The sequence below is a fragment of the Oryctolagus cuniculus genome, chromosome 12, assembly GCF_964237555.1.
Source record: "Oryctolagus cuniculus chromosome 12, mOryCun1.1, whole genome shotgun sequence".
Taxonomy (NCBI): Eukaryota; Metazoa; Chordata; class Mammalia; order Lagomorpha; family Leporidae; genus Oryctolagus; species Oryctolagus cuniculus.
The window spans coordinates 78,178,562-78,194,582 of record NC_091443.1 but is presented as its reverse complement, the minus strand read 5'-3'; the positions used below and the strand labels follow the sequence as shown (position 1 = coordinate 78,194,582).

Genomic DNA, 16,021 nt, shown 5'->3' with positions numbered 1-16,021 from the left:
CTACCTAGAAGTGGGTGGCTGGAAGCACTTTTTTTTTCTAGAATGAACACTTTTCTATTTGCCTTCTTCTGATTGATTTCCAGTGCCGTGAAGGGGTTGTTTTGATCATTTTATCCAGTGTTATCTTTGATATTTGTTCAGGGGAATTGCCAGTCTCTTCATGTCTTCATAAAACCTGCACATTTTGTATTTTGTCGATGAATTTTCCATTAATTTATCAAGCTCCCTATGAAGTCTTCTTGGTATTTTGATTGGGTTTACACTGAATATAAATTAATTGGCAGAGCTTTGGCATGTTTACAATTTCCCATGAGGATATTTTATCTACATTTATGTGGATTTACTTTATGTCCCTCAGCAAAAGGACTTGACTTGTTGATATTTTGTTAAACTATTCTTAAAGTTTTCCCAGCAGTTACTAGTGAAATTGTTTTTTTCCATTGCAGTTTTTTCTTTTAAGATTTATTTATTTATTTGAAAGGCAGGGTTACAGAGAGGCAGAGGCAGAGAGAGAGGTCTTCCATCCACTGGTTCATTCCCCAGATAGCTGCAATGGCCGGAGCTGCAGCGATCCACAAAGTCAGGAGCTTCTTCAGGTCTCCCATGCAGGTGCAGGGGCCCAAGCACTTGGGCCATCTTCCCAGGCCATAGCAGAGAGTTCAGTCAGAGGTGGAGCAGCTGGGACTTGAACCATTGCCCATATGGGATACTGGCATTGCAGGCATTACCGGCATTTACTGGCTATGCCATAGCGCTGGCCCCTGCATTGCAGTTTCTAACTGATTATTCTAAGTTTATAGGAAAGTTCCTTTGGTGTTACAAGTTTGTGTAAGTTGATCTTGTATGTGACTATCTTGCTGAACTTTGGAGTTCTGATAGTTTGTCAGCTTGTTGTTTTGGTTCTTTTAGATACCATTATTTGGTGGCAGTTCTTTCTCCTTGTAGTGGGTATTTATATTTCTTGTTTCTAAACTTATGTTACATAGATTGTAAACAGTAGTAAAATAGACTGTATCCATTCTTACCTTAGTGACTTTGCTGTCAATATTTCTGTTTTACTGTAAGTGTCAAATTGTATAGGTCTTTTTATCAAATTAAGATATTTTTGTTATTTTATTCCTAGTTTCAACTGATATTTTTATTTTTGTTTAAGATTTACTTATTTGGGGTGGGTAAAGATGCTGCCTGTGATGCCAGCATTCCATATGGTCCTGGCCACTCCACTTCTGGACAGTTCCCTGATAATGAACCTAGGAGAGCAATAGAGGATGGCTCAAATGCTTGGGCCCCTGCACCTAACTGGGAGACCTGAATGAAGCTCTTGGCTCCTGGCTTTCGCCTGGCCCAGTTATTGTGGCCTCAGATGGAGGTTCCAGGTCTTTTTTTTTTTAAAGGGGGGGGTAGAGCTATGGCATAGTGGGTAAAGCTGCCACCTGCAGTGCTGGCATCCCATTTGGGCACCAGTTCAAGTCCCGGCTGCTCCACTTCCGATCCTGCTCTCTTTATGGCCTGGGAAAGCAGTAGAAGATGGCCCAAGTCCTTGGGCCCCTGCACCCACATGGGAGACCTGGAAGAAACTCCAGGCTCCTGGCTTCAGAGCAGTGCAGCTCTGGCCATTGCAGCCAATTGAGGAGTGAATCAATGGATCGAAGACCTCTCTGCCTCTTCTCTCTCTGTGTAACTCTTTCAAATAAATAAAAATAAATCTTTATAAAAACAAAATAAAAAAGTAGAAACATACAGCAGGTCTCAAAAAAATTTATTTATTTATATATTTGCAAGGCAGAGTTAAAAGCAAAAGAGAGAGGGTGAGTGAGAGAGAGAGAGATCTGTCTCTGGTTCACTCCACAGATGGCTGCAACAGCTGAGGCTGGATCAGATGGAAGCCAGGAGCCAGGAGCATCATCCAGGTCTCCCACGTGGTGGCCGAGTCCTAAACACTTGGACCATCTTCTACTGCTTTTCCCAGGCACATTAGAAAGGAGCTGGGTTGGAAGTGGAGCTGCGAAGGCTTGAACCAGAACTCATATGAGACGCTGGCATCATAGGTGGCAGCTTAATTCACTGCCCCACAATGCTGACCTCTCAACTGATATTTGTAGAGTACTGAGATTATATTGTTTTTCTTCTTCTTAAAAAAGGCCAGCATTGTGCCGTAGTGAGTAAAGCCGTTGCCTGTGACGAAAGCCCATATGGGCGCCGGTTCAGCCCCTGACTGCTCCACTTCAGACCGAGCTCTCTGCTGATGGGCAGAGAAAAGCAGGGGAAGATGGCCTAAGTTTTTGGATCCCTGCCACTTATAGAGGAGACCTGGAAAGAGCTCCTGGCTCCTGGCTTTGGCTGGTCCAGCTCTGGACCTTGCGACCATTTGGGGGAGTGAACCAGCAGATGGACGATCTCTGTCTCTCCCTCACCTCTGTAAACATTGCCTTTCAAATAAATAAATATTTTAAAAATGCTTTATTGACTTATTTGTTTGAAAGGCAGGGTGACAGGAGCATTAAGCTCTTCACTGCAGTGTGAATTAAAGATTTTATCTCAAGTAAAGGGAGAGAGAGGATGGGAGAAAGGCCATATCATTGTATTCTCAGAAATATAGCTGTGAACTGTATTGAACCCGTTAAAAACTAAAAAAAGTAAAGATCATACAACTGATATATAAAAACACTAACAGTACTTAACATAAAAAAAGAAAGGCAGGGTGACAGAGAGAGGGAAAGACAGAGAGAAATCTTCCATCTGTTCACTTCCCATAGCTGCAATCCTTTTTCTTTTTTTTTATTTTTATTTTTATTTTTTGACAGAGTGGACAGTGAGAGAGAGAGAAAGGTTTTCCTTTTTTCCGTTGGTTCACCCTCCAGTAGCCGCCGTGGCCGGCACATCGCGCTGATCCGAAGGCAGGAGCCAGGTGCTTCTCCTGGTCTCCCATGTGGTGCAGGGCCCAAGGATGGGGCCATCTTCCACTGCACTTCCGGGCCACAGCAGAGAGCTGGCCTGGAAGAGGGGCAACTGGGACAGAATCCGGCACCCCGACCGGGACTAGAACCCGGTGTGCCGGTGCCGCAAGGTGGAGGATTAGCCTATTGAGCCGCGGCGCCAGCCAGCTGCAATCCTTTTTCTTTAATTTCCTGATATCATAGATGTTAGGAAGGCTCTATTTGATTGAAATAGTAATAATTTTAATATTTCCTAGATTAAAGTTATAAGTAAATTTATTACGATAGTGTATATATAAATAGACACAACAGGATTGTGAAAATACGTAGAGATACAAATATGTAAACTTACAAATAAGATCTTTTATTTATAACTTTTTCATATAATTCATAAATTATACTGGCTTAAAAAGAACAGTGCTGGGGGCCAGCTCTGTGGTCTAGCAGGTTAATCCTCCTCCTGTGATGCTGGCATCTCATAAGGGTGCGTGTTCAAGACCTGGCTGCTCTACTTCCAATCCAGCTCCCTGCTAATGTACCTGAGAAAGCAGCAGAGGGTGGCCCAAGTGCTTGGGCCCCTGCACCCACGTGGAAGACATGGAAGAAACTCTAGGCCCCTGGCTTCGGCCTGACTCAGCGCCAGCCATTGTTGCCATGGGAGAGTGAACCAGTGGATACAAGATCTCTCTCTATGTCTTTCCTCCTCTCTCTATAACTCTTCCTTTCAAATAAATTTAAAAATAATAAATAAATAAATATGAATTTAAAAAGAATAATGCCTTGTTATGCCAGGTATACATTTGTGGTTTTTTAAAGAGATTTATTTATTTTAAAGGCAGAATTACAGAAAGGGAGAGAGAGCTTCCATGCACTGATTTACTCCCCAGATGACCGCAACAGCTGGAGTTGGGCCAGGCTGAAGGAGCCAGCCGCTTCATAACCCACTAATACCCTTTATGACAATGAAAGAATGTGTGAGGAGACTACACCATGGAATCCATCTCAAATTAAAGCCGTAGTAGCTTACTAAACTGATGTCAGAAGACACATCTTCAGAAAAAGTCCTTAAAGAAGCAATAGCGGGCTGGCGCCGCGGCTCAATAGGCTAATTCTCCACCTTGTGGCGCCGGCACACCGGGTTCTAGTCCTGGTCGGGGTGCTGGATTCTGTCCCGGTTGCCCCTCTTCCAGGCCAGCTCTCTGCTGTGACCCGGGAGTGCAGTGGAGGATGGCCCAAGTGCTTGGGCCCTGCACCCCATGGGAGACCAGGAGAAGTGCGGTGCGCCGGCCGTGGCGGCCATTGGAGGGTGAACCAATGGCAAAGGAAGACCTTTCTGTCTCTCTCACTATCCACTCTGCCTGTCCAAAAAAAAAAAAAAAAGGGTGGATGATGTGATTCAGCAAGTTAAGCCACTGATTGGGATGCCTGTATCCCATATTGGCGTGCCTGGTTCAGGTCCTGAGTACTCCATGCTTCTGATCCAGCGTCCTGCTGATGTGCTGATGGCCCAAGTACTTGGATTTCTTTCACCCACATAGGAGACCTCGATGGACTTGCCAGCTCTTGGCTTCAAACTGGCCTTAGCCCTGGCCATTGAGGGAATCTGTGGAGAGAACCAAAACATGGAATATATCTCTCTCTGTCATTCTGCCTTTCAAGTAAATCAATAAATTTTTAAAAACAAAGAAAGCAAGCAGCAATAGAGGGGCTGGCATTGTGGTGGAGCAGGTTAAGCCACTGTTTATGCTTTCAGCATTCCATATTGAAGCACTGGTTCAAGTCGCAGCAGCTCTACTTCTGATCCAGCTTCCTGCTAAAGTGCCTGGCAGTGCAGCAGGAGATAGCCCAAGTGCTTGTGCCCCTGCCACCAATATGGATGGAGTTCTGGGCTCTAGGCAGTTGTGGCCTTTTGGAGAGTGAACCAATGGATGGAAGGCCTCTCTCTGTATCTTGCCTTCTCTCTCTGGTGTTCTGACTTTCCAGTAAATAAAATAAATCTTTAAAAAGCAAAAGAATGGCTGGGGGCCAGTGCTGTGGTGTAACAGGTAAAGCCACTGCTTGCAGTGCCGGCATCCCATATGGGCACCGGTTTGAGTCCTGGCTGCTCTACTTCCAATCTGGCTCTCTGCTATGGCCTGGGAAAGGAGTAGAAGATGGCCCAAGTCCTTGGAGCCCTGCACCCACGTGGGCGACCCAGAAGAAGCTCCTGGTTCCTGGCTTCGGATGAGCCTAGCTCCAGTAGTTGCAGCCATCTGGGGAATGAATCAGCGAATGGAAGACTTCTCTGTCTCTACCTCTCTCTGTAATTCTTTCAAATAAATAAAATAAATCTTTAAAAAAAATAAATAAATCTTTAAATAAAGAATGGTTATAAATATACTCAGACAGTTAAATGAAGTTTGGAAACCAATGCTTGATGTTAATAAATTCAACAAAGTCAGATTTTGAACAACAATGATAACAAAACGAGTTTTAGAGATGAAGAACTCAAAAGTCTGAAAGTACAGTTCTTTTTAAAAAATGATTTATTTATTTATTTGAAAGTTGTTTGATGTTAATGAGAAATTCAGCAAAGTCAGATTTTGAACAACAATGATAACAAAATGAGTTTTAGAGATAAACTCAAAAAGATAGAAAGTACTGCTCTTTTTTAAAAAAATTTATTTATTTATTTGAAAGTTAGAGGGGCTGGCGCCATGGCTCACTTGGTTAATCCTTTGTCTACAGCGCTGGCATCCCATATGGGCACCGGGTTCTAGTCCCGGTTGCTCCTCTTCCATTCCAGCTCTCTGCTGTGGCCGGGGAAGGCAGTGGATGATGGCCCAAGTGCTTGGGCCCTGCACCCGCAGGGGAGACCAGGAGAAGCACCTGGCTCCTGCTTCGGATTGGTGCAGCGCCGGCCTTAGTGGCCATCTGGGGAGTGAAACAACGGAAAGAAGACCTTTCTCTCTGTCTCTCTCTCTCACTGTCTATAACTCTACCTGTCAAAAAAAAAAAAAAAAAAAAAGCTGCAGAGAGAATTCTTCATCCATTGGTTCACTCCCCAAATGGCCGCAACAGGTGGAGCTGGGCCAATCTGAAGCCAGAAGCCAGGAGCCTCCTCCACATCTCCAATGAAGGCGCAGGGGCCTGAGCACCTGGGCCAGGCTCCACTGCCCTCCGAGGCCACAGCAGAGAGCCAGATCACAAGTGGAGCAGCCAGGTCTTGAACTGGCACCCATACAGGATGCCAGCACTGCAGGCAGTGGCTCCACCCACTACACTACAGTGCCAGCCCGAAAAGTACTGTTTAAAAGATTAAAAACAGACTAGATCAAGCAGAAGAAAGAATTCCATCTGAACTCTTAAAACTGTTCTTTTGAAATATCCCATTGGGCTGGCACTGTGGCGTAGTGGGTTAATCCTCTGCCTGCAGTGCCAGCATCCCATATGGGCGCCAGTTTGGGTCCTGCCTGCTCCACTTCTGATCCAGCTCCCTACTAATGTGCCTGGGAAAGCAGTGTAGATGGCCCAAATGCTTGGGCCCCTGCACCTACATGGGAGACCCGGAAGAAGCTCCTGGCTTCAGACTGGCCCAGCTCCAGCCATTGTGGCCATTTGGGGAATGAACCAATGGATGGAAGATCTCTCTCTGCCTCTGCCTCTCCTTCTCTGTAACTGCACCTTTCAACTAAAATAAATCTTAACAAAAAGAAATATCCCAGTCAGACAAAAAGATAAGGAAAGTGAAGATAGCATTTATGACTTTTAGGACACCATTAAATGAATATTCATGTAGTACATATTCCCAAAGAGGAGGAAAAGAAAGGCACACAAAACCTATTCATTGAAATAATAGTTGAAGGACTGGTACTGTGGTAGCAGGCTAGGCTGCCACTGTGATGCCAGCATTATGTATCAGAGTGCTTGTTTGAGTCCCAGCTGCTCTGCTTCGAAGCCAACTTTACAAAACCTGGGAAGGCAGCAGAAGGTGACCCAAGTGCTTGGGTCACATGGGTGACCCAGATGGAGTTCCATTTTCCTAGCTTTGGCCTGGTCAAGCCCTGGCCATTGTGGCGATTTGGGGAGTGAACCAGCAGATGGAAGATTTTTTTTTCTCTGTCTCTCCCTTTCTCTTTCTAATATCTTTAAATAAATTTTTAGAAAATGATTGAAAATTTCTCAGCTGGAATAAGATGTGAACATTCAAGTACAAGAGGCCAATAGGACCCCAAATAGATGTGACTAGAAAAGATCCTCACCATTGCACACTATAGTCAAACTCTCAAAATTACAATAGAAAGAGAAAATGCTAAAATTTGCAATAGAAAAGTGTCAAGTTATTTTTAAGGGAATCCTCATTGGATTATTGGGAGATTTTTCATCTGAAACCTTATGGACCAGGAGGGAATAGAATGATAACTTCCAAGTTTAGAAAGAAAAGAACTGCAAGCCAAGAATACTTTACCCAGAGAAGGTATATTTCATGAATGAAGGAGAAATAAAAACTTACAAGAAAAACAAAAACTGGAAGAATTTACTATGACTAGAATAGCCTCACAGCAAAGATCATTAAAGGTGTCCTACAGATGGCAACAAAGAAAGCTGACTACTGTCATGACTTGAAGCTTCAATACTTGAGGTATAAAACCAGAACAAAAACCAAGGATATTCAAACTAAGAAGAAAAAAATCTTAAAAAAAAAAAAAACAAACTACAATACTGAGCCATTAGTTATCATTAATCACCTTTTAATTGACTAAATTCTCCAATAAAGTAAATATAAAAAGACATATATACAAAAGGAAAAAACGTTCTGTGTTCAGAAATTGAAAGAATATTATCAAAATGTCTATACCATACAAAGCAGTTTTCAGATTAGATATACCCTCTATGAAGATACTAATTATACTCTTCACAGAACTAACGAAAACAATCCTGAAATTCATAATGGAAAAACAAAAGATCCAAATAGCCAAAGCAATCTTGAAATCTGGTATTGATGTCTCCAGATTTGTTTTTATTTTTCAAGCCATACCTGAGGACTGTTATAACCAAAAGAGCTTGGTATTGCAATAAAAATAGACATATAAGTCAGTGGAACAGAATAGAAACTTTAGAAATAAATCAACATCTACAACCAAATTACCTTTGAAAAATAGTGCTGAAAACATTCCGTGGAGAAAGAATCTTTTCAATTAGTGTGGGAAAAATTGAATTCTCACATGCAGAATTTTGAAACATTTCCTCTATCTTACATCCCATACAAAAACTAACCCCAAATGGACCTAAATATATGAACTGAAACTATCGAACTATTCGAGGAAAACAAGGGAAACACTCTAAGACACTGGCTTAACAATATTTTGTTGGATGAAACCCCAAAGTACATGCAATAAGAGCAAAAATAGACACCTGCGATTACCTCTAACGGAGAAGTTTCTGCAAAGCAAAGGAAACAATGGGCTGGCATTGTGGTGCTTGGGTTTAAGCTGCTGCCTGCAATCTGGCATCCCATATGGGAGGAAATACAAGTCCTGGCTGCTCCACTTCTGATCCAGCTCCCTGCTAATGTGCCTGGGAAAGCAGTGGAAGATGGGCCAAGTCCTGGATCCATGTACTCACTTGGGAGACCCAGAAGGAGTTCCAGGCTCCTGGCTTCATTCTTGCACAGCGCTGGCCATTTTGGCCATTTTGGGAGTGAACCAACAATTGGAAGATCTGTCTCTTGCTTGCTCTCTCGTTCTCTCTTCTCTGTTTCTCTGTCTCTCTGTCTCTGTCTCTGTCTCTCTCTCTCTCTCTCTCTATATATATATATATATATATCTCCCTCTCTCTGTAACTCTGCCTTTCATAAACATAAAATTTTTTTCAATAAAACAGTTAACGAAATAGAGACAATGGACAGAATGGGTGAAGATATTTACTAAGTATGCATCTGAAAAAGGATTACTATCCTGAATATAAAAGGAGCTCAGGAAATTCAACAATAAAACAATCCACTTAAGTGGGAAAATGATATGAGTAGACATTTTTCAAAAGAAGATGTCCTGATAGCCAACAAGTACATGAAAAACTGGTCAGGATCACTAGCCATCGATGAGGTATCACTCCAGTTAAAATGGCTGTTATCTAAAAATCAAAACAAGTGCTGGGTAGAATGTGGAGAAAAGGGAACCCTAAAACACTGTTCATTGGAATGCAAATTAGTACAACTATTATGGAAAACGGGGTGGAGATCCCTCCAAAAACTATGATCCAGCTATCCCATTTTTGGGAATATATCTGAAAGCAATGAAGTAAACACATGAAAGAGATGCCTGCACTCCCATGTTAATTGCAGCCCAGTTCATAACAGCAAAGGTATGGAATCCACCTGGGGATCCATCCGCTGAGGATAAAGAAAATATGGTGTATCTGTATTTACATATATGTGAATATGAAGTATTAGCCATAAAAAAGTTAAATTGACATTTGCAACAAAATGGATGAAACTGGAGATCAGTATTCTAAGCCAGACACAAAAAGACAAACTCCATAAGTTTTCTTTCATGTAGAAATTCAACGTGTGGATTCCATGCTATTATACAATTAAAATATGTCTTCGGGCCGATGCCGCGGCTCAATAGGCTAATCCTCCACCTTGCAGCACCAGCACACCGGGTTCTAGTTCCGGTCGGGGCGCAGGATTTTGTCCCAGTTGCCCCTCTTCCAGGCCAGCTCTCTGCTGTGGCCCAGGAAGGCAGTGGAGGATGGCCCAAGTGCTTGGGCCCTGCACCCTATGGGAGACCAGGAGAAGCACCTGGCTCCTGCCTTCGGATCAGTGCGGTGCGCCGGCTGCAGCGCGCTGGCCACAGCGGCCATTGGAGGGTGAACCAACAGCAAAAGGAAGACCCTTCTCTCTCTCTCACTGTCCACTCTGCCTGTCAAATATATATATACATATATATATATATATTGTATTCCCTGAATTAAACCCTCAGTTGATCCTTGTCATGAATCTGTGTTATGTGATTTTAATATCCCTTTCAAGGGGCCAGCACTGTGGCGCAGTAGGTTAATCCTCTGCCTGCGGCGCCAGCATCCCATATAGTCACACTAGTCCTAGCTACTCCACTTCCGATCTAGCTCTCTGCTATGGTCTGGGAAAGCAGCAGAAGATAGCCCAAGTGCTTGGGCCCCTGCACCCGCAATGGAGACCTCAAAGAAGCTCCTGGCTCCTGGCTTTGGATCAGCTCAGCGTTGGCCATTGCAGTCATTTGGGGAGTGAACCAGCAGATGGAGGACCTTTCTCTCTCCCTCTCCCTCTCCCTGTCTATAACTCTACTCTCAAATACCATAAATAAAATCTTAAAAAAAAATCCCTTTCAAGAAAAAGTGTGTAAATTTGCAAAATTATTAAATCTTGAATAAATAAATATTAAAAGGTACAAATTGGCTGAATGCATGGAAAAAAGAGCCACAACAAACTCATTTCACCAGTATACACACAAAGTGAAAGAATGGGAGAAGATACTCCACATAAATGGAAACCAAAAGTAAGTAGAAATAGCTTTATTGATATCAGACAAAATAGGCTTTAAGACAAAAACTAAAAAAAAAAGACAGATGATCACTACATGATGATCAAGGGATTGATTCAACAAGATTCAACAAGAAGATATGATGATTGTAAATGTAAGTATACTAAGGCCAGAGCAGCCAGATTCATAAAACAAACATTAATTGATCTAAACGGAGAGATAAGCTCCCATATAATTGGCTATGCTGATCCGAAGCCAGGAGCCTGGCGCTTCCTTCTGGTCTCCCATGCTGGTGCAGGGCCCAAGCACTCGGGCCATCCTCCACTGCCTTCCCAGGCCACAGCAGAGAGCTGGACTGGAAGAGGAGCATCTGGGACTAGAACCCAGGGTGCTGGCGCCACAGGTGGAGGATTAGCCTAGTGAGCCTTGGCACCAGCCTTAACAACCTACTTTTATCAATGGGTAATTGATCTACACAAAATATCAACAAAGAAGCATCAGAGTTAAACTAGACTATAGACCAAATGGACTTAACAGAAGTTTATGGAACATTCCATGGAACAACTACAGAGTAAGCATTCTTTTTATTAATATATGGAACATTCTTAAGAATAGACCATGTATTATGCCACAAACCAAGTTTAAACAAATTCTTAATTGAAATCATACCATGTTTCTTTTCTGACCACAATGGAATGAAAGCGAAAATCAACAACACAGAACCTTAAGAAATTATACAAATACATGGAGACTGAACAACATGCTTCTGAGTTAAGAATAGGTTGTTGTGGGGGCCGATGCTGTGGCTTAGCAGGTAAAGCCGCAGCCTGCAGTGCTGGCATCCCATATGGACACCAGTTCAAGTCTTGGCTGTTCCACTTCTGATCCAGATCTCTGCTATGACCTGGGAAAGCAGTGGAAGATAGCCCAAGTCCTTGGGTCCCTGTACCTGTGTGGGAGACCTGGAAGAAGCTCCTGGCTCCTGGCTTCAGATCGGCACAGTTCGAGCCATTGCAGCCATTTAGGGAGTGAACCAGTGGATGGAAGACCTCTCTCTCTGTAATCCACCCTGTCTGAAACTCTACCTTTCAAATAAATAAGTAAATCTTAAAAAGAATGGATCATTGTGGCACAGTGTGTTAAGCTGCTGTAGGCAGCCCATAGACAAATCATAGACAAGGTCAGTCTTGGCTTGTGGAATTCCTGGGATGAGGAAGTCACGTACTCCCATGTTGAAGGAGGATGCACTCTGTTAAAATTAACTATGTTATGACTGTTGCAGAAAGCCCGATAAGTTGCTTGCATGTGTTGTTAACTTCTGTGTTGCCTTGAGCTGCAGCTGGTTATGTATAAATATCTCTGAGACGCTGGAATAAACGAGCCTTGATCAGTTCATTGTCTTGGCTCCATTCTCTGCGCCCTTGTCCCTCTTTTCATTCCCACGCCCCCCCTTCAATTTCTGTTCAACTGGTGTGGCTGGCCCGCACAAGCTGCCATGCCAGCATTCCTTATGGGCGCCAGTTCGAGTCCCGGCTGCTCTACTTCCAGTACAGCTCTCTGCTATTGCTTGGGAAAGCAGTGGAAGGTGACTTAAGTCCGTGGGCCCCTACACCCACGTGGGAGACCTAGAAAAAGCTCCTGGCTTCAGATCAGCCTAGCTCCAACTGTTGCAGCCATGTGGGGAGTGAACCAGCAAGATGGAAGAATCTCTCTCTCTCTCCTTCTCTCTCTAACTCTGCCTTTCAAATAAATAAATCTGTAAAAATTTGCCTTAGGAACTGTTCCCTATTCTCCAGTTATTATATTTGCCGTCTGTATTAGACATATAACATATGGGGTCTTTTTAGCAGTACAAAGCACTTACATTTCAGTTCTTTAAAATACATGTATTCTATTTTAACCTTCTGATTTTTTCTATTACTGTATATTTCTTGTTTAAGTGATAAGTTTCCTGTGTTAAATAGATGAATTTTTAGAAAAGACATTCAAAAGAGCCAGTGTTGTGGCACAGTGGATTACGCTGCTGCCTGTGATACTGGGATCCTATATGGGCACCTGTGTGAGTCCCAGCTGCTCCACTTCTAATCTTCCAAACCAGCTCCCTGCTAATGCACCTGAGAAAGCAGTGGAAGATTACCCCTGCACCCAAGTGGGAGACCCAGCTGGAGTTTCAGGCTCTTGACTTTGGACTGGCCCAGTCCCAGTCAATGTTGTCATTTGGGGAGTGAACTAGTGGATGGAAAAATTTCTCCCACCCCCTGCCTCCCCGTAACTCTGCCTTACAAATAAATCTCACACATAAAAGCACAAAAAGACAAGACCTTCAAGGATTTAACAGTTGTCTTTCTGTGAAGTAATTAAAACTGTATCTTTGGTCTTTGCTCCTAGTTCCTGGCACAGAACTAGAATGTTTTAATTTCCTGAGTCATGCACATGGGGGTCTGCCTAGTGGTTTTTGACCCCAGTTCCTGACAAGGAGCAGCCAATCCCTGAGGTTTTCCTGAGTGATGGACTCCTTCTGGGCTCCTGCATGGGGACTAGTCACCAGGAAGACCAAACCACAATTAGAAGCCAGGAACTTTCAGGCCCAACCCTCATCCTTTGGGAATGGAGAGGGGCTGGAGACTGCGTTAGTAGTTGATTGTACCTACATGATGGAGAACTTCTGGGCTGCTGAAGGCGTGGCGGGTAGCACTCCTAGAGAGGCCGGAAGGGCAGTGCCTGTTCCTCCAACCTTGCCCTGTGGCATTTCTTCTGACTGCTTGTTCCTGAATTTTATCTTTTTGCAATAAATGAGTAAACCTAAGTGAAATGTTTCTCTGAGTCCTGAGAGCCATTTTAACAAACAATTGGGTTGCCTGATGGGAACCCCCGATTTATAGCTAGAAGGTCAGAGTACCAGAAGCCTGGATTTTGATTTGCACGTGAATAGAGGCAGTCTTGGGAGACTGAGCCCTTTACCTGTGTGATCTGATTCTTATCCCACATAGATAATGTCTGCATCAGATCGGATTATAGGACACTCAGCTGGTAGCAGAGAATTGGTTGGTGTAGAAAAAAATCTAGCATTTGGTTGACCAAAAGTCAAGTATGAAGTGTTGTCAGACTATAGAAAAGGAGAGTGCTTTGTTTTTTCCCTCAACACCGTTTTACTTTTGATACATAGGATCTCAATCTTGTATCATAAGCTTTGTGTGATTTCTGTCTTCTCTGTAGTGAGTTCTGTCACCTGCTCTGTGAAACCTTGCTTGGTGCCTGAATTACTCCCCAAAGAGGTAGACAATTTCTGCATTTCTAATATGCTTATTTTAAGTTAAAATGATAGATGCAGTTTTCTTAACTACATCTTGGCTACAATACCAGAACTTTTCTATTATTACAGTTAAAAGAATAGCAATTAAATCTCCATAATTAACACTTAGTGTTTTTTTTTTTTTTTTTTAATTTACTTATTTGAAAGTCAGAGTTACACAGAGAAAGGAGAGGCAGAGAGAGAAAGGTCGTCCGTCCAATGGTTCACTCCGCAATTGGCCGCACCGGCCGGAACTGGGCCATTCCGAAGCCAGGAGCCAGGAACCCATATGGGATGCCAGCGCTTCAGGCCAGGGCGTTAACTCGCTGAACCACAGTGCCTGCCCCAAAACTTAGTATTACACATTTTTGTGTGTTTATTTGTGGGGGGAAGAGAGGGAGGGAGGGATAAGAGAGAAAAGAAAAAGAGAGTATCTGGGGCTGGCATGGTAGTGTGATGGGTGAAGCTGCCGCCTGCAATGCTGGCATCCCATATGGGTACCAATTTGAGTCCTGGCTGCTCCTCTTCCCATCCAGCTCCTTGCTAATTAGTGTGACTGGGAAAACAGTGGAGGATGGCCCAAGAGCTTTGGACCCTGCACCTGCATGGGAGATGGGAAGAAGTTCCTGTCTCCTGGCTTTGGCCTGGCCCAGCCCTGGCTGTTGCAGCCATTTGGGGAGTGAACCAATAGATGGAAGATCTCTCTCTCTCACTCTCTCTGTGACTTTGCTTTTCAAATTTTTAAAATATTTTGAAAAAAAAAAAATGAAATTGAGCACCCATGTGCTGATTCACTCTCATATCCTGCAATGGCCAGGCATGGGCCAAGGCCAAAACTCGGTACTGGGAGAGGAATCCAGGCCTCCCATGTATTGGCAAAATAAGTAAGTAAGTAAGTAAGTAAATAAAGCCCAAGTTTACTATTTCAGTGTAAATTAAAGGTTGGGCATTATGGCTCAGCAAGTTAGGCTGTAGCTTGAAAGGCCCACATTCCATCTTCCAGTCCAGTGTCCTACGAATGGCATCCTGGGAGGCAGCTGAAGATGACCTAAGGACTTGGGCTCCTGGCGTCAGCCCTGACTATTATTGTCTTTTTGGGGAGTGAACCAGTGGATGATCGATCTCTCTTTGCCTTTCAAGAAAATTTATAACAGTCACAAAAAATTCATTTCCTCAGTCACAGCAGCCACATTTGAAGTTCTTAATTACCCACACATGACTAGTGACTTTACTGAATAGCACATCATTTTCCCTTTCTATAGGAGATGTGACATTTTTCGTTCCATAGGGAAGTCACATACATAGATTCAATCATAATAAACCAACTAATTATTGAATTTCACTGTTTTTATTTCTTGTCCATGTGAGGAAGTTTGCAAAAGGGAGAAAAGCAGCCGTTTTTCTGCACAAGATATTACTTTCAGGCTGGCGCCGCGGCTCAATAGTCTAATCCTCTGCCTGCGGTGCCAGCACACCAGGTTCTAGTCCCAGTCGGGGCACCGGATTCTGTCCCGGTTGCCCCTCTTCCAGGCCAGCTCTCTGCTGTGGCCCGGGAGTGCAGTGGAGGATGGCCCAAGTGCTTGGGCCCTGCACCCCATGGGAGACCAGGAAAAGCACCTGGCTCCTGGCTCCTGCCTTCGGATCAGCGCGGTGCGCCGGCCACAGCATGCTGGCCGCGGCGGCCATTGGAGGATGAACCAACGGCAAAGGAAGACCTTTCTCTCTCTCTCTCTGTCTCTCTCTCTCACTGGCCACTCTGCCTGTCAAAAAAAAAAAAAAAATGGTAATTGCAACTTTTACAGATTGAAGAAGAAGAGAGAAAAAAAATAGAAAGTATTAAAGAAAATGAACGGAAAAAAGCAACTGAAGAATTGGAAGCCTGGAAAGAACGCCAAAGAAAAGCTGAAGAAAAAAAACTAATTCAGATATCTGACAAATTATGTCAAGAGAAGCAAACTGAAGAAGAAAGGAAAAAATTAAAACATAAAAGTCTTACTAGGAATGTGGCATCCAGAAATCTTGCCCCAAAAGGTACTGTAAAAAATTTAATTAATTTTCTGGAAGAGTGAGTCCTGTTGGTGAAGTACATGCTTACATGACACTGTTTTGTTTGTATTTAAAGATGTATTTATTTATCTGAAATGCAGTTACAGAGAGGGAGAGAAAGAGGTCTTCGTTTGCTGATTCACTTTTTCCAAAATGGCTGCCAAAGCTAGGGCTAGACCAGGCTGATCGTGGAGCCAGGAACTCCATCTGGGTAGTGGGGTCCCAAGTACTTGTACTGTCTTCCA

The 16,021-nt window shown here is 43.5% G+C and overlaps 1 protein-coding gene across 3 annotated transcripts in view; it reads left to right on the top strand.

Moving 5' to 3' along the window:
• DNAAF4 (dynein axonemal assembly factor 4) overlaps positions 1–16,021 on the top strand; it is a 63,375-nt gene that overhangs the window by 20,349 nt on the left and 27,005 nt on the right. For all 3 annotated transcript variants that reach the window (XM_070054226.1, XM_002717734.5, XM_002717733.5), the window contains exon 4: positions 15,533–15,761. In XM_070054226.1, coding sequence (XP_069910327.1) covers positions 15,533–15,761 — 229 coding nt within the window. The remainder of the gene's footprint in view (positions 1–15,532; positions 15,762–16,021) is intronic.